The 19,384-nt window shown below is 42.9% G+C and overlaps 1 protein-coding gene across 1 annotated transcript in view; it reads right to left on the bottom strand.

Moving 5' to 3' along the window:
* NUP153 (nucleoporin 153) overlaps positions 1 to 19,384 on the bottom strand; it is a 65,807-nt gene that overhangs the window by 15,489 nt on the left and 30,934 nt on the right. Inside the window, exons 6-15 of the mRNA XM_056854808.1 lie at positions 17,449 to 17,565; positions 17,148 to 17,201; positions 13,176 to 13,322; positions 12,381 to 12,430; positions 11,367 to 11,496; positions 10,723 to 10,860; positions 8,610 to 8,702; positions 7,766 to 7,856; positions 6,832 to 6,939; positions 303 to 920 (exon numbers count right to left, since the gene is read on the bottom strand). Of these exons, the coding sequence (XP_056710786.1) occupies positions 303 to 920; positions 6,832 to 6,939; positions 7,766 to 7,856; positions 8,610 to 8,702; positions 10,723 to 10,860; positions 11,367 to 11,496; positions 12,381 to 12,430; positions 13,176 to 13,322; positions 17,148 to 17,201; positions 17,449 to 17,565 (1,546 nt within the window). The remainder of the gene's footprint in view (positions 1 to 302; positions 921 to 6,831; positions 6,940 to 7,765; positions 7,857 to 8,609; positions 8,703 to 10,722; positions 10,861 to 11,366; positions 11,497 to 12,380; positions 12,431 to 13,175; positions 13,323 to 17,147; positions 17,202 to 17,448; positions 17,566 to 19,384) is intronic.

The raw sequence follows: 19,384 nt of genomic DNA, 5'->3' as shown, positions 1-19,384 counted from the left end.
TCAGTCTGTGAGGTTGCTTGGGCATGGGGGTTAACTTTGACAGTCTCAAGCATGTAAAACTAGCGATGGAGATCATTTAGTAATTTGCTCACCATCATATAATGGTTGATTGGACACTATATATTGGCAAGAAAGGAAGGCAAATAATAGGGGACTTAATTACAAATATTGCAAAAGAGACTTCATCATTTGCTTTCACATTTTTAAAATGCCAGGTTACACTCAGAGGTGTCCTACACTTTTTCAGGGCAAGATAAAATAATTAAACCGTGTGTGTGCTTTTTCAAATGTTGCAAGCTCACCTGGTTTGTCTGACTGACAGGCCACACATTTGCTGTCCTCTGCCTTATTTGACACTAAGCACACAGAACACTCCCAAGCCCCTTTTGGCTTCTTGAATTTGTCCCCAAATCCCAAAGTGACTGTTGTATCAGTGGAGCTAGAAGAGGAAGACACCGTCATTGTATTTTCTGTGACCACAGGCAAGACAAGAGCTGGTTTTACTCCTGTTCCAGGTTTTGGTGTTTCACAGGCCACACATTTTGTAGCTTCTGGTTTGTTCTGAACCAAACAAGTGTCACAGTCCCAAGTTCCAACTGCTGCCTTAAACTTGTCTCCAAAGCCCTGTGTCCCTGTTGTAGAAACAGCTGATTTGATGGCGATATTCAAAGTACCAGAGTGTTTAGTACCATCTGATGTTGACACTTTAGCCGTCTGACAGGCTATGCATTTGCTGTCCGTTGCCTTGTTTTCCACTAGACATGCCTCACACTGCCAATACGATGAGGTTTGTTTTGAAGTATCTCCAAGTCCTGAAGCAGCTGCTGAGAAGCTACTTATTGCTGGCCTTGTATAAACTACTGTGCTTGTTGTGACAGGTGGAGTAGCTGATGAGGAATAAGTGGTTGGAGAGGCAAAGCCTAAGAAAAGGAAAAGAAAAGGCAGCCTGAATTCCTAACAAGCACTTTTTTTTTACAAGACAAGCAAACAAACTTGGAGGTATCATTGCCAGATCAACAAATGCTTGCTGAACTAGCAGCATATAGCAACCACCCACATCAAATGAGCTTAATTACTCAATATCCTCTCTCATATACTATGATTTCTGAAGCTGTTTTCAGATTGTTTATATGAGTCCAAGTTGTTTATAACACACAAAAACCAGTTTATTCTAACTGCAATATTTAGGTGTTCACAGAATTCTGTATTTTCTGGCAAGGACTGTTGTGGCTAAATGTTGGGAAGGAAGCAGTAATATGAGCCTTGGCAAGAGCACAGAACGGAGCCTTGTTTACTCACCGAGAGGGTTCCTTCCGCTCCGAGGTAAAAGGACATCTTGCAGCTTGGGGTTATTCTCACCTATTGCTAGGGGAGGCAGGACTAATATTCTATTTCCTGTCTCCTGGGCGGGAATAGCCAGAGCTTCCAGTTGACCACTAACAAGCTACTTGAGACAGGAGGTATAAAAAACAGGTAACACAGATAACAACAGATATCAGTAATAACATGAATACTGAAGGTAAGGAACTCCTGAATGTGGAGAACTGTGTTAACATTAACTGAGTTGGACTTTTATTGTCCCTGACAAGCATGCCACCCTGGTTACTATTTTTCTGTTCGGGTGGGCAAGATGCCCTTCTACCTCAGAGCAGAAGGAACCCTCTCAGTGAGTAAACAAGGCTCCGTTCCCGCTCTGAGGGAAGGGCACCTTGCAGCTTGGGACGTCCAAGAGCTAGGTCCCAGGAGGGATTTGATCTTCCACTTCGATGACATGTTGGAGTACTCTTCTACCGAAAACCGCATCAGCAAGGGTGTTAATTTTGTAGTGTGTTAATTTTGTAGTGTCAGGACTGGGGTGTACAACTAGGCCCTGTTGTAGGTGGTTGGAGAGACATGGGAGCCGCCAAGGTCTCTGGATTGACATTGATGTCAGTGCCGCAAACCAGGGTCTTCTTGGCCAGTCTGGCTCGATCAGGATCACCGTCGCCCTCTCTGACCGGATTTTTCTGAGTACCCTCAGTAAGATAGGTAGGGGAGGGAAGGCGTAGAGTGTGCCCGAGGGCCACGGAGCCAGGAGAGTGTCTATCTGTTCCGCTTGAGGATGGTAGAAGCGGGAGTAAAGGCAAGGAAGTTTGCTGTTCTGGGACGAGGCAAACAGGTTTACTTGTAGGGGGCCAAACTTGTCCAGGATCAGGAAGACGTGTGGGCACAGGGCCCATTCTCCCATCGATGGTGCAACAGCTCAACCAGTCTGCCTGGATGTTCTGGAAGCCCTGGATATGCTCGGCTCGGATCGCCAGAAGGTTTCTCTCTGCCCAGGCAAGGATCTTGCTGGCCTCCTGGTGTAGTGTCAACGACCTGGACCTACCATGTTTGTTTAGGTGGGCCTTTGCCGACACGTCCATCCTGATGAGAACAAATTTGTTGTAAATGATGCGATGGAAGTGCCTTAACGATAGATGAACCGCCCTGAGCTCTAACAGGTTGATATGTTGGCTCTTTTCCACTGAGGTCCCCTGGACGATGTGGTTTTCTGCCGTGGCCCCCCCAACCTTCCAGAGACACATCTGTAAAGACTTGTATGGGTTGTGGGAGGATGAAAAGCAGTCCCTTTTTGAGGTTGGTCGATTGAGTCTGCCAAAGACTTCTTCTGACCGGAAGAGGCACAGAGACTGGCCAGTTGCTTTTGAGAGCTATGCATGCCTGGAAGGGGCGCAGGAGCCACTGGAGTGGCCTTGAGTGGAAGCGTGCCCACGGTACGTCAGGAATGCAGGATATCATAAGTCCCTGCAGGCGGGCCAATGACATTAGATGGGAATGACGGGCCTTGGAGGTGGATCTTGCCATGTTGGAGATCCTTTCCACTTTGTTCTTGGGGAGGACAAGCAGGTCAAGGGTGGAGTCTATGATTACCCTTAGATGGGGGATGCGCTGCAAGGGATCTACTTGACTTGTCTCCCGATTTATGATGTAGCCATGTTCTTCTAGAACTTGCATCACCCTGCAAGTGTGGGATACCGACAGCTGTCTGGATGGGGCACAAATCAGTAGGTCGTCCAGATAGGGGTATAGTTTAATTCCTTCTTTTCGAAGCACCGCCACCAGCATCACTAATACCTTTGAGAAGACCCTCGGAGCTGACCCCAGGCCAAACGGGAGAGCCCTGAACTGGAGGTGGAAGTCCATGTATGCAAATCGTAGGTATTTTCGATGGGTGGGATGGATAGGGACATGTAGGTATGCCTCTTGTAGATCTATGGAAGTCATGTATGCACCGTGTTGCAGCGCTTCTATGATGGACGAGAGGGTTTCCATTCTGAAGTGCCTGGACTGCACAAACCTGTTTAGGTACTTCAAGTCCAGAATGGCCCTCCAGTCCCCGTTCTTCTTGGGGGCTGTGAAGAAAATCAAATAGATTCCAGTTCGGTATTCTGCTGGAGGGACCACCTCGATGGCTCCGATTTGCAGCAGGTGAGCAATGGCATCCATGGTCCTTGCATGTTTGGCAGTAGAGTGAGATCTTGGGGAAGGTACAAAGAGATTTTTTGGTTTGGCTTTTAGTTCTATTTGGTAACCCTGTTCTATCACTTGCAGCACCCAGGCATCTGGCTGTGAAAGCCTCCATCGTGGAAGGAAGAGCTGCAACCTTCCTCCCACAGGTGAAGTGGCGTCACTGCTTACCGGTCTTGGGTTATTTGTCCCCTTTGTCCCCTCAGAATTGCTGGTTCTGAAAGGGACATGAGAATCTACCTGGGCGATGAAAGGACTGATGGTTGCCCAACCATGAGGTACATTTTTGATCCTGCCTAAATCTTGGCAATGCATGATTGGATCGGAAAGGCTGCTGAAAAGGTTTGGTTTCCTTTCTATGTGGTTTGGGCATGGTGCGGTTTTTATCTTTTGACTCTGTTAACAGCTTATCTAACCGCTCTCCGAAGAGATTTCCTCCCCATAGGGGATAAGCTAGTAGGAGAGACTTTGCTTTGACATCAAATGGCCAGGCTCTTAACCAAAGAGCCCTGCGAATGGCTGCATTCGCAGCAACTGACCTAGCTGAAAACGAGAGAGAATCCAGGGAGGCATCGGCTAAAAAGGCAGAGGCCTTGAGGACTCTGTCTACTCCCTCTTCTACTCTTTAATCTGTTCCAAAGAACAGTTGGGATAGCTTCTTTGCCCAGGCATGGGATGCACATGCAATGATTGCTGCTGTGGTGGTGGCCTGTAACGTTAAGGTGGAAGCTTCATGGATCTTTCGAAATAGAAATTCCATCTTCCGGTCTAACTGATCCTTAATGCAACCCACCCCGTCCTCCGCTGGGAGTTCAGGGGACTGGAGGGCTGCCACAGGAGCATCAACCACCGGTATCTTGAAAAGCTCCATGGCTGTGGATGACATGTTGTAAAGCTTTTTTGTAGCTTCAGGGAACTGCCTATTAATGGTGGGCTTATCCCACTCAGTTTTAATCACCTGCTAAAGTATTCTGGCAGAGGGACCCTTTTGATTTGTTGGTTTACTCTGGGGAAGTAGGACTTAGTGCCCTTTGGCCAGACCTGGGGTTTGGGTTCCTCCACCATTTCAGCCTCATCATTAAGCTCAAGAGCAGAGAGGGCTTTGGAAAGGAGGGATTGATAATCCTCAGGAGAAAACAGCTGGGGGGGATTTCCATCAACCACTGTGATCTCCATGTCAGAAATACACTCTCCCTAATCCCTGATGCTGCCTTCAGAGGAATATACTGAGGCCTGATCATGTATAGTATGGGGGGAAGGTTGAGTGTAATTGGTCTTCATGGCTCCCTTAGTTAGCCATGGACCAGCATGGCTGCAGAATGGATCTCTCTCACTGTAATGGATAGGGGAGCTGCCCGAGAGAGTGGGGGGATCGGGGGGGGAGACTGCTTTTGGGTGGCCAGAGCCTGGGCTAACATGGCTGCCACCTCCTCCATTGTCGCTGTTCTCCCTCCCGCTGACCCGCCCGGGGGAAGGGGTACATTACCCGTGGCTGTCTTCGCGCAGGGACATAAGCTACTGGCCTGTGGCTCTCCCTCAATCCCCAGAGGTGGGGAGGCCGCTGCTGCGGCGCCAGAATTGTCCTTCAGGGGTTGCGGCTTTTTCACGCCCTTTTTTTGCGGCTGCCATTTTGCCTCTTCTTTGAGGCTTTTTTCTGAAGGTGCTGATCGTAGGCCTGAGCAAAAGGCGTCTCTTGCCACTCTGAAAGAACGCCGAAGTGGCAGACGGAGGGCGTTTCGTTGTTGTGGCTGCCTGCAATCGCAGCGCGCAATCATGATCAGCCTCCAATAGTTGTCCTCCTCCCGGCCGCTTAAAGCGGCAGACCCCATGGTAGCCAGGGCTTGCATGGTGAAGGAAGGTAGAGAGAGGAGAGGAAAGGTTCTCAAGGACAGTAAGAAGATTTCTTTGTATAGTAGGAATAAGAACACAGATAGGGAACAGAATAGGAAAGGTTGAAGATTTCCCTAGGGCTGGGCTAAACTAGAAGGACAGAACAGCAGAACTCTGCTGTCTACGTGCTCTCCCCAGCAAGGCAGGAGGGAAACTGGAAGCTCGGGCTACTCCCGCCCAGGAGACAGGAAATAGAAAATTAGTCCTGCCTCCCCTAGCAATAGGCGAGAATAATCCCAATCTGCAAGATGCCCTTCCCTCAGAGCGGGAAACTGCCCTGCAACACAGCTCCAAAGGCAGGCTTAAAACTTATTTATAAATGAAAAAAAGATAACCTGTACATATTAGTAAATTAGTAGCCAGTGGGAAGATGGCCCTAGTCTCTTGCCTTGAAAACCCTACAGGGTCACCATAAATCGGCTGACACTTGAAGGCACGTTACACACACAGAAAACTGTGAATTTTCTTTTTAAATGAGGCACAAAAACAAAGCATATGAAGAATACTTGCCTTAGGTTCCACAAATTTTGGTTTGGATTCAGTAATGAGTGAACAGAAAAGGAACCAACATAATACTGTTCTGCTTGGGGAAGGGAACATGCAAGCTCTTATGCAACATCTCCTGCTCCCATCTAAGTTTGCTCATATACACAATGACATACACATGCAAGATCTTGTCCAACAATCTCCTCCCTCTCCCATATTGTACCTTAAAAGAACCATTTTGAGAGTGGAGAAGCTGCTAGGTTCACTTCCTGAAACCCAGGAATCAGTTGCACAATACAAGTGGGGACACAGTAAATTTGACTTTGTGCAAGCAGCTGCCATGGTTGTTTTCTTGTACTTTTCTTGTACAAGCATTGTGCTGCGCCACCACGTTGCCCCCTGGTGTCGACGGGTCCAGTGTCTTTTACCCCAACAGGTGGGTGCCTCTGCTGCCTGGCTCGTCTTTCCCTCAGGTAAGCTGCTGCAGCGCCTGACTCTGCTCTCCCCGAGCCTGTGTTGGAGCGGAGGTGGGGTGGAGAAGCAATGAGCCCGTAGTGGCAGGCACGGGACAAGTACCCTCGCGCAAGTGGAAGTCTCTCCACTGGATCCAACCCAATATTTGAAATAAAAAGGACCACAAATATAAAAGGACCACAAAAGTTTTGCCCCCTGGTCTGGGGAAGAAAAAGAGCTGCAGGGATTTTTCAGATACTTGTGTATTTTCGTACTTGGGAAAGAAAACGGGCGGAACTTGTATATATTTATATAGGATAAGCATTATTCACTGTTGACTTTGGTTACAACTTCCATTATACCCCTGGACTGCCTTAACATCAACTGTGGGGTCACTTTCGGCTTGTTAAATTCAACACAGTTTTCTTGAAAGTTCATATAAATGCAACATTGCCTGCTAATAAATATTTACCCTGCATCAACTTGACTTACCAGGAGTCTTTAAAATATCCAGCACACTTCCTTCTTTCAGGACTTTTGCAGGCTTAAAGGGACCATCATACTCTTCATTTTCTCTCTTATTGCTGATATTATTGACTGCTGTGGATATGAAGAAGAAAATGTTTGTTTCACTAGATTTTATTGAGAGTACTTGAGGTAATATCTACCACATTCACACTCATGTAACGTTCTGCACACCCAGGAAAACTACCAGGTTTACAGAAAAATCTGAATTGATTAAACATGCGCCCCTCCCCCACATTCGGGGGCAAGAAATATCCTTAAGGTTATTTGTGATATCTGCACATGCTGAAACACTCCTTAAACCAAATCACTGGCAGTCAAATAGTATATTTGGTTGCCATAGCAATCCAAAATGGCACATGAACACTGGCAGTGGCTAGGACCACAATGAAGAAGAGGAGGCAGCCAAATTGGGGGAGGCGGCAAACTGACACTAAGGGGTGAGGAGGAAAATGAGATCTCCCCTCCACTGTGAGTTCTCAGAGGTTGTTCTTTTGTCCCCAGCGTATTAAAACCTTCAGCTGAGACTTTTCTTCAATGACTGAGGTGACATCTGCAAAGTCTTCCATCAGCGATGCATCAGTTGCAGAACTGGGAGACATCCTGCCTAAGCCTGATTTAGAAAATTTGAGTTCTATTCTGACGGACTTTCAATAGTTGTAGATGCCAGCTTTTAGTCTAAGCATGTTGACGTTTGCAGGTGTTGTTACTTAGGTACTTTGCGATTTGCAGAAACGGTATTGTAGTTTTTACTTTGGGCTCGGCTGGTACCCAGACCAGTACCAACCAAGCACAAGTTAAAAACTACAACACAACACTAACATTAACATGTTGCTATAAAGTTCCAGGTGATCTTATTTCCCTGCTCAAGAAAATTCTTCTAAATACGTAACTTAATTACCTGCATTGATCAGAGGCATAACTGGAGCATCCTTGGGTTCTGAAGGCTCAGATGATTTTGCCACAGGGACACTAAATTTAAAACCGCCAACCTGGCAAAAAAAAAAATTTTAAATGTGAAAAGAAGACATTCTTGTCACACACTCATAATCTCTTTTATTGGCATAAAATCAAAACACAGGATTACATAATAACAGAAAATTGTAGCAGTTGAGCATTGCTGACAATGTTAGAACATAAATAGATAAAAGGATGCTAAAATTAATAAAAACTCTCTAATTAACTTGCTGGCGAACTTTCACAGCAAATCTCAGAAATTGCGCCACTTTCCCCACTGTTACAGGAGAGTGACTGTTCAATAAAAAAAACAGCATCAGTCTAGGTTGTCCATCTAGTGAACACCAACATCTGGATCCTACGAGTAAATGAGAAAATTTCATGAAGTTGGTGGAGTAGATCTTCTTTCCCTCCCTGTAGAGCTGTCTCTGGAAATCTTCTGCTGAGGATCGAAGGACTTACCTTCGAAATGAACAAAATGAACTGTGTGGGCGGGAGGGGCCGCAGCAAGGAGAAAAAAAACTGCCTGCTAATTTTGCTAGCAGAGGTCTGCCAGTGGAAATGGGTGGTGATTTCCCCCCATTTTATTCCCCAGAATCTTCCATCTCACAAAAGAGAATTCTACGGCACACAAAGGACTGGAAAAGATCTGATCTACAACTCCTTTCCAAGAGCTCTTCCACAGGATACAACACAATTAATTTGAATATTAATATCTATGTCCTTTTCTCTCTACATTATCACTATCTTCTTTTATTTATAAGTTTACACATGCATTATTTACTTACAGACATGGCTGGTAGCACTTCTGCTTCAGTGGATTTTACAATTGGAGATGAAAATCTGAACACAGGACTGCTAGCATTACTGGCTGGTTGCACCTGAATTTTTCAAAAGAATGGAGATTTTTAAAAGCTCTATTGAAGGGATTTATTTGCTGCTGGTTAACAATGCAGGAAACATACACAATAAAGTTTAGAAGGGGCCTAGGTGATTTATGCATGCCCAACATAGCTTGTGTATCTTTGACTTCAGCAGCCACCCCCTCACCCCCACAGCACATGTTTTAGAGGCTTTCAAAAGCAGAACCTCCAACTTTTTATTAATACTAGAACTTGGGGGTACCCAATGAAGTTGCTCAGAAACAGGTTCAGGACAGACAAGAGGAAATGCTTCTTTACTCAATGAATAATTAAACTGTGGAACTGCCTGCCAATGTAGTGATGGCCATGAGCACAAACGGCTTTAAAAGAAGGTCAGACAGGTTCATGGAGAAGAGGTCCATCAGTGGGTATTAGCCACAGTGAATAAAGGCAACAGTCATACACAGAGGCAGCAAACCTCTGAATACCAGTGCCAGGAAGCAACATCAGGGGAGGAAAGCAACTGGTGGGTCTCATGAAGACATGAAGCTGCCTTATACTGAATCAGACCCTTGGTCCATCAAAGTCAGTATTGTCTCCACAGACCGGCTGCCGCTCTCCAGGGTCTCAGGTAGAGGTCTTTCACATCACCTACTTGCCTAGTCCCTTTAACTGGAGGTGCCAGGAATTGAACTTGGGACCTGTTGCATGCCAAGCAGATGCTCTACCACTGAGCCACAGCCCCTCCCCTGTGTGAAACAGGATGTTGAACTAGATGGACCACTGGTCTGAACCAGCAGGTTCTCCCTTATGTAGAGAGGAATCTGGACCATTTCTTTCCTGAAAAAAACAGAGCTAGCAAATATCTAGAACATATTAAACCAGAAAAATCTGTCTAAAGATGCATTTTACCTTTCACATATTGGAATGAAAGATGGCTGGATCAAATATAACCAGTTGTATTATTTTTTTATATGCACGACTGCATTTCTAAATGTTTTGTAATAAAAAGTAGAAATGAAAAAGGCAGTCTGTGACATAACACGGATCTTTAAATCCCAGGCATCTTTTTTAAAGTAGAGTCAAACCACATGCGCCAATGTTTACAGCAATATGAAAATAGTTGTCAACCATACCTACTCTATTTCTGAGCTGGTAATTAAAAACATAAGAAAGGCCCTGCTGGATCAGACCAAGGCCCATCAAGTCCAGCAGTCTGTTCACACAGTGGCCAACCAGGTGCCTCTAGGAAGCCACAAACAAGACGAGTGCAGCAGCACCATCCTGCCTGTGTTCCACCGCACCCAAAATAACAGGCATGCTCCTCTGATACTAGAGAGAATAAGTATGCAGCATGACTAATATCCATTCTAACTAACAGCCATGAATACCCCTCTCCTCCATGAATATGTCCACTCCCCTCTTAAAGCCCTCCAAGCTGGCCACTGTGACTGTCAGTGACTGCCAAAGAGGAAAAAGGCATCTGCTGACTGCTTTGCTTCCCTCATACAGAACAGAAATTGATTGAACCAAAAAAGAAAGCCTTGCTCAGCATGGTGTAGTGGTTAAGAGCAGTGGTTTGGAGTGGTGGACTCTGATCTACAGAGCTGGATTCGATTCCCCACTCCTCCACATGAGCAGCGAACGCTAATCTGGTGAACCAGGTTGGTTTCCTCACTCCTCCACATGAAGCAGCTGGGTGACCTTGGGCTAGTCACAGTTCTATTAAGAGCTCTCTCAGCCCCACCTACCTCACAGGGTGTCTGCTGTTTGTGGGAGGGGAAGGGAAGGTGGTTTTAAGCCGGTTTGATTCTGCCTTAAGTGGTAGAGAAAGTAGGCATAAAAAAAACCCCAACAACAACAACATGATTATGCAGGTCAGCGTGAGACACCCAGGTCTGAATTGGCACCTGAGCTCTCAGTGCTGACAATTTAAGTCACCCAGACAGTGAACGCATGAAGGAAGAGGCTAGAACTTGATGACAGGATGGTAGGGATGTAAGAGGATAAGCATGCAAAACATTCAAAAATAACTTACCTTTTTAGGTACTGATTGTGCAGAGCTGACAGGTGAAGATGAAGCCGTAGTACTAGCAAGAGGGCCAAAGCTGAAGTTTGGCAATGAGGACGCGCTGATGGGCAAAGATATTTCTGGTAGTACTGGCACCTCCAACTCCTAAAATTGTGCAGTTATAGGATTATTATTTAGATTTCGTTAGAATGGATATTCTAATGACTAATACATCGTTGGAGAGGATCCGACAGGAATGTGAAGTACAACTTTGCTTGATATTTAACAAGTTCCTATATAAACCATGTTGAGGCCCAAAGTTTTGAAGCTCAACCCTCCCCACAGTCTATTAAGAGATATCTCCATGTCATGACATCTGTGCTTACTCTCATTTTGGGGGGGGGCTTCAAGTCACAGCTGACATATGCAAGAGACATTCTGAGGTGTTTTGCCATTGCCTGCCTCTGCATCATGACCCCAGTATTCCTTGGAGGTCTCCCATCCAAATACTAGCCAGGGTCAGGGCTGAGAGTGTGTGACTGGCCCAAGGTCACTCAGCAAGCTTCCATGGCATGAGTGGGGATCTGAACCTGGGTTTCCCATGTCCTAGTCTCACACCTTAACCCCACATTGCCTCTCTACTCACCTTGCAGAGTAAGAAATATTCTTACCTCCTCCTCTCGTGCAGATTTTGATACATAGTGGACACCTCTTTCCCTCCTCATCTTGCCGCCACCACTTCCCACTGCTGGAGGTAATCCATTGGATGCAGAAGTACTGAACTTAGGGTTTGAGACAGTCCTAGTACAGAACCAATACATATTATAGGATACTTAAGTGAAACTACTCATTCAACCCAATGGCCTTGAGTAGTATCACACTAACAAAGTTAAATACAATCCTACTAACCCAACAACCCAACTTTGACTCATTCAATACATATTACATAGCTTCACAGCATCCATAAGCTCAACTTACCCTGCAAACAAAACCAACCCCCCAAAAGGTATGCCTATGCAAGCAATCTATTGATTGCAACAAGTATATAGCAAAATATACAAGCGAAAGGCAAAGTCTAAAGATTGCCTAAAGATGGCTAAGTGTCAAGCAGATATTTAATTGGGTAAGAAAGAAGTTGTAGTCTCTTCACTTGGATACAGGAAACATTTTAAAGGAAATGTCTCTTAACATTATAAAATACCTGAAGAACACAGGAGTTTATATTTTTCCACCAATGGCTAGAAGAGTAAAGGGTGAGCTTACATAACCTGTGGTTGGTTTAGGGTGTAGACTTCTATTCCATTCCTCTATGGAAAGGAAAACGTGGCTGCCCCTTTGCCATCACTCATTTTCTCCTGTTTTTTAATATTCTGTGTAACAATTGATCATTCATCACCAGCTTTTACCACAGTGTTAAACTAATCCTAATTTGTTTGCAGAGCAATGCCAATTGATACCTGCTTTTTTTTGTTCAGAGCTGTGCTTTATAACATTTCAAAGTCTGTATCTGCAATTCAAAGTTGCTGTTTGTTTTAAGTCAACTCTCTCCAATTAATATTTCATTTCAGGATTGTGCATATGTTCCATTAACTATCTTTGAAAGAAAGACACACAGGGTACCCATAAAAGAGCCACAAAACTCATTCACAGTAGCTTCTTTACGTCTAGGACAAGACTTCACGTACCTTTCTGACAGATCTCTTTGATGTTCTGATGGATTTTTCTCTTTCACTCCCTGCAAAGAAAAAATATGTATCAAGTTCATTTATTTGATTTCCTGGCCCCACTCTGAGTTGTTATTCCTGGGGAAAATGACTTGATGTGAGTGAGTAACAAGACGACAGATTCTTGTTTACCTAAATGTCTAAGCCCCACCCCCCACAGCTTTTTCAGTGGGTTCCACGGCAGAACTCCTTGGCTGCCCCCTGCTGTCTGAAGTCACCAAATAAATCCTCTCCAGGTGTAAATGCATTTCTTCATATCATTTCCTTTCTCCCTTAGAAGCTTCTTGATTCATAAATCTTGAACAGCATAATTCTAAACCTGTTATTTAAGGGATAGAAGGACTCAGATTCCATGTGATCCTTTCTTTGCCTGTACCAATTAACCTGCCAGCCCAGTGTTAACTGCAGCTCAAGACTACTGAAAAAAGAACATTCTGCTAGATTACATACTTGGTACATAAAGCTGCTCCATGATTTTCAATAGGGAAAGTAAGTTCACAAGGTTTATTATTAATGTACTCCTTCTTCTCCCACAAACTACTTAACAGGACATTTACTACATCTTTCACATTTTCTTTACATTGTACAAATTAATAGCCTGGATATGTCTGCCTTGTCTAAGTACCCAGTACACCAAAGAATTAAAAATGAAGCAAACCATATAGAAGCTACCTCTGAATCAAATTTATCTAAGATTGTAAATTAATTTCTAAGGTTAGAAAAGGCGTAAAGTTCAATGTTTTAAAGTATACATACTTCGTGGTTCATCTCTATTCTCTGTCGAATCCTGCCTGATTCAGCAGCAGATGTTAGAGATGGTTTAAAATATTGTGACCGACTCATTGACAGTGAAACAGCCTTGGGTGTCACAAGCATCTGGACTGGAGGATAATGGGATTCAACCTTTAAAAGAAGCAGTAGTTGCAGAATCAAAACCAACCTGAATAGAACTGATTATCACACAATCACTACTCTCAATGGGAACTGTTGAACATATGGACCGGAGCTATTCAACTCTGAATAATTCCTAATTCCATAAATCAGGTCTCAATACAGTCTTAAAACAGCAACAACAAAACCCCCTCAATACTAATCATATTTGCAACTACCACACTATTCTCGTACCTTATACACACACCACAAAGAAAGACTTGAAGTTTGGTGTAGTGGCTGGAGTGCTAGACTACCATCCGGGAGACACAGGTTTGAATCCCCACTCTGCCACAGAAGTTCACTGGGTGACTTTAGGCCAGTCACACACTCTCAGTCTTATCTACCTTACTGGCTTGTTGTGAGGATGAAACGGAGACAACAAAATAAGCCACATTAGATCCCATTGGGGGGATAGGCAAGGTATGAAGTAAATAAGTACATGAGTCCAAATTCACAGGGGGCTATGAATTCCCACACTGGACTGGAGCATACTACATCATTCCTTTGATGCTTGTATGTTCCTTCAGCACAAGGACTCCTCCATTGATGAAAGAACATGGAAGGACTTTGCGCTGGAGGACTGTACATACGCCACGGGAATGAAATGGTAGGATCCAATCTCTTGCATTAAAAAAAAAGTTAGGTATGTAAATCTCAGTTAGACTTAATCTTTTAGTTTATCATCTGAGCTGACCATTCCAATCAGCCTCACTAATAATTTACAACTTTGGGTTGATTACTTCTTAACCATCTTCATGAACAGATATAAAATCCCAGTCGTTATTTTTATAGGATGGAAAATCCTAAAGATAACATTTTCAAATGGCAACTCAAAATACCATGTCCTAAAAAAAAAAAAAACACCTTCCTCTCACCTCTGCAGGCTCCCGGACTTCAGTTTTTGAAAAACTGCAGATACCTACACATGTGCTATACAATACAGTTTCCTTAAACTTAGTATTTTTTACCTCAAACTTTTACAGTCTTGCAAACTATACTTGTCTATATTTTGGCAAATCTCCACACTTCACACTAAACAGAACCTGAAATGGATGACATCAATGTGTGCATGGTCAGAGCATATTAGTAGTATGCAGACTACTTAGGCAAAAATATTTTTCATTCATTTTACTGAAGAATGATATTTATGACCTGGATACAAACATCAAGTATTTAAAATGAAACCAATATTTATAGTTGAACCCTAAGATGTCAGCAGCAAATATTTTACAACAAAGGAAGAAACTGGTTTCTGAAGTCACCAACCAAATGTTATTCATTCTGTAGCAACAAAAATTCAGGCTACTTTTTTGAAAGTTTCTTTCTTGAGAATTTTATGTAGTTTGCACATGACCAGCATCAAGCTACTACCAAACAACGTTCACTATGAAATTGCATTAATGAAACAATTCAAAGCATAAAAGTACAAATGATTTGATTACAGAGGGAAAATAAGTGACACATCGGAACTGCCAGGACTTTAGAATGTAGGCTGCACTATACAACTCATTTTACCGATTTCTCAATGTGCTATTGACTGCCCGCTTCCTTTGGCAGCAAACTACTATCAAACCTCTCTTGGCCAATTTTTACTGCTGCCAACCATTTTTTAAACTATGAATGGACAATCCCTGCTTCTCCACTCAGTAACAGCTGGCCAAAGCATTCATTTTCTCTCTGACACATCTGGTATGTATCGCCTGTTACTATTTACCATTTCAGCACAAGTGTGACTCAGCAGCCTAAGAACTGCTATTTGCCTGCATGAGGCCCTGCTGCCAAAAACAGAGGGAAGCCCTATACTTTCTAGAATTAGCACAGAAAAGCATACAACCATCAGCATGGGCTGCTTTTCCAATTGATCCAAATTTGTAAACACTATAACCTTGATATATAAGAAAATATGGAAAATCCTGTTGTGCCTTATTTGTTAATGCTTTGCACAGTATTTGAAATCCCAAGGGAAGCAACTGTTATGAAACATTTGCGACTTTATTTTCAGTCTACCTTTTCTGTGACAGGAGCACTAGTATTAACATTTAGGAGGCATGAATATTGGAAGACAGATTTTGATATAACATATTGCAACTATGTTGGTCTGCTGCAGCAAAGGTGAAGGAAAAATTATGTGGTACCTTAAAGACCAACACATTTACAACAGAAGTTTTTGCCAGCTGAAGTCCATTTCTTCAGACATAGCGAGAAGTTTATGCAACAATAAATTTTATCCTTTTAAGGTGCCACAGGACTTTTCCTTTGTTTTGACATAACATAGTTTCTTTACTTTAACAATTCTGCTCAAATGACCAATAGGTCTTAAGCAGGACCATACTAAAGCACAATGGCCAAAATATTTACTATTTAATATATTCCCCTTACCCTTTGAAATAGGCAGCCAATATATGCCAGGAAGGGTCAGTGCCTTCTTTCCATTATCAAATGACTCAACCAGTCTCTGTCTATCAACTTCAAATAATGGGCAATGGAAAAACAAATGACATTGTACCTATACTATCAGTCCCACAAGGGCAGATCCTACTAGAAAATGGAACTTTAATTAATCTGAGGTGATGGCAGAGCATTCAATGGGGCCATCATATAAGCTCTCCTATACTTGGGAAAGGTTAGCATATTTAAATACTCCAGCATACTCTGTGGGAATATACCCCAAAAGAAGGTGGAACAAACTCTCCATGCTCTACTGTGCACACCACTGCGATCTAATAAAATCAAGATTTTAAAAATCTAAATCTCCACCCTCCTTTCCCCAAGTTGTTTTATAGTATCCATCAAGAACCCTAGCTGATTAGCCCTTTTATCTACCATTTGTTTCCACAGTGACTTATAATTATAATTCCCAAGACACTGCACATAGAAGCTGGGGCTTGTATTTAGCACCAACCTTACCCAACATTTAAAAGTAGAGTGCCAGGCTCTCATTCGAGAGAATTCATTGCCAGTTCAGCTTAAACCCATGACCCATCTTAAGAACCTATACAGAGGAGTTTCAATAGAACCATTTATTCCATCAATCCAAACTGAGATCCTGCATAGTAGTTGAGGGACTACCTTAGACTCAAATACTCTTATAGCTGCTGGTATGAACTGCCCACCCTCATCTGAAATAAAACTTCACAATTGCATTAATTACTTCACCCACTTTACTCTTAGCCATTTTTATATTGTAGTTCCCGTTCAATCTGGCATTAAACAAAATGCCCAAATAGACAAAACTGTCCAACTGTTCACTCTCTTGGCCCTTTACCTTCCAAGACTTCTGGTATCTTTTCTTCTGACTAAACACTACGATCTTAGTCATCTGGGCATTTATGATCAAATGCTCATTTTCGCAATATTCTAAACTAGAGATTAAATTGCACAACCCATTTGCTGTCCACAACAAAAGTGCCGCATCATCTGCATACAACAGAACTGAGATCTTATTATTAGCCAATATGGGATGATGTTGAGAACTAATCATTTGTGGTCGAGCTGGTAAATCTCAAATATAAAAAATAGAGGGCAAGGGGACAACCTTGACTTACCCCACTTTCTTAATGGAATCTCTCCAGACAGTCCCCCCCCTCCCATTCCCACATCTAACCCTGGCTGTAGGTCATGTGTACAATTTAATTATCAGCCATATTAGGCGCTGGTTGATGTTTGAAATAATTTTTCCCAAACACGCAGGTGGGATACCCTATTAAAAGCCCCATGCAGATCAATAAAGGCCACAAATAAACCTCTATGACTCCCTGAAGTTTGCATCACTAATTATTTTTTAGCTGACTTTACCCTTTTTCTTGGAGAATGAAAGTCAGTGACATTCAGCGTATTTCCTTCTGCAGGCTGGAAAACAAAACACAAAATTAAGAAGAATGATTTTAAAAATAAGGTTTCTTTGCATTAAAAAAAGTTTGAAGACTAACTTACAGAAGACAATGACGAAGAAACAGAAGGAATTCTTTTAGCATCCTGTTGAATAAGCATTACAGCAAGTTAAACTACAGCTATACAAAGCAAATTATTAACTGAATACAATACTTAGAAAGTATTCATATTATGTACTAAAATAGCTTTTCAAAGAACAATTTACTGATAGTGGACTTGACATCTTCTCCAGTGACTGCAGGATACGCCGTGCAGTGGAACTTGTCACTCCATAGGACTGTGCATTCACTTGCTTGGCTTTCATTTGTCTTCTTATCGGCGTCTGAAACATTAACATTGCAAATTGTTATAACGCTGGATTTCAGCCTGTGTGTGCACACACTGTTACAATCAATTCTTACACTGGTCTCCAAGTTTCAGAAGGGATCTGAAGGGACAAGTCAAATATAACAGAGCTTTGTCATTTGTGGATTTGTGACTTTACTTGTTCATAGTCCATGGTATGATCATGCGATCCTGCCTCCAGTCCCTTTTTACTACCTCTGTGCCATTATTGTAATCATTACATTTTGTAAGAAAATGGGATGCTTTACTACTGAGACACCTCCTAGTATTAGCAAATTTCATTATTTGTGATGACCCCAGGGACAAATCCCTTCTGAATGGCAATGGTCTACTGTATGTTTTGTGGCCCAGGTAACCATGAGAGGTTTATCTCCCAACTTCATAATGTGTGTTCAAACTTTTTATTTATTCAACACCAGTATACGCTGAATTCTTCCAGAATTTTACCTCTTTGAGGACTACAATAGAGGAAGAAGAATGAATAAGCACAGGAGAAACAATAGTATGGTTATAGCCAAAGTATATTTTAAAAGTACTTTTAAAAATAAAATCATATTTTTGCATAAATTAATATGAAACTAAGCTAAAAAAAATCATAGGGCCGTCATATCCTATGCAAATAACATAGTTTTCTGTTCTCACCAGGCAATGACATGAAAATCTTATCCTGCCAGCTAACAACCTTGCTGTCTCCTCCCCACTGGTGTCACATGGCAATGACTTATGCCAACAAAGGGTTAAACAGTCCCATCTCTGCGGAGAGGTGGCCCAATGATATGTTGAGCCTAGCTACACCCATCAGGACAACACCCCCCTCTGCCTGGAATCTTGACACTTGTTTTGGCACCACTACTTAAAGGGGTTATCCAGGGAACTGGGGTTAACCCAATCAGGTGTGGAGGGTTATCCTAGTGTGATTACTCTGGGGTTTAACCAGATTTGTCCTTTCTCCTTGAGTTGCCTTGCTGGTGGGAATGGTGTCCCAATGCCCCAGCCATCTTCTGATTTGGTCATTTTTTCTTTTATCCAAACAGGTTGCTTTCCATATAGCCCATTTTACTGTATTTGTCCTGGAAAGTTGCCAGAAGCCATTTTATTCCTAGTGACTGACGCTGGTTCCAGGTGTTGAGCTCAGTTCCACGGCATCCCCGAGGAGATAGGAATGTCTACAGTAGTTACCTTGTGGTCTCCCCTGTGGCTTTTGTTTGTTTTGGAACTGACATTTGTTGTATTTTGGTTTGTTGGGAGAAGGTTTATGAATAGTTTGTCAGAATATGAGGACTTGGGTGTTCTTACCATGTGGAACCAGTTTTTAACCCCCACTCTGCAACAAAGCTCACCTGGGTCAGTTACTCTTAAGGAATGGGATGAACTTGGGACAGCCATTCTCTCAGCTTAACCTACCTCACAGCGTCATAACTAATTCACTTTCATTACATTGCTTAAGAATTACTATCAAGCCTTGTCGAAGGCTTTCAAGGTCAGAGTTCATTGGTTCTTGTTGGTTATCCGGGCTGTGTGACCGTGGTCTTGGTATTTTCTTTCCTGACGTTTCGCCAGCAGCTGTGGCAGGCATCTTAAAGTTGTGCTGATGTTTATGAAGCCACTGAAATTCATAAACATCAGCACAATTTTAACAGAAAAGAAGAGAGTTTAAGAATTAATAAGGCTTGGCTTCCTGTCCTGAAAACCTCCAGACTAACAAAGACTACAGTCCACAATAGCCTTGCGGATTAGCAGATCACTTCAGGATACAATATTAACATACCACACCCTCATTAGCACATTATCTTGAT

The sequence above is a fragment of the Euleptes europaea genome, chromosome 8, assembly GCF_029931775.1.
Source record: "Euleptes europaea isolate rEulEur1 chromosome 8, rEulEur1.hap1, whole genome shotgun sequence".
Classification (NCBI taxonomy): domain Eukaryota; kingdom Metazoa; phylum Chordata; class Lepidosauria; order Squamata; family Sphaerodactylidae; genus Euleptes; species Euleptes europaea.
This window is presented reverse-complemented; position numbering and strand designations above follow the sequence as displayed.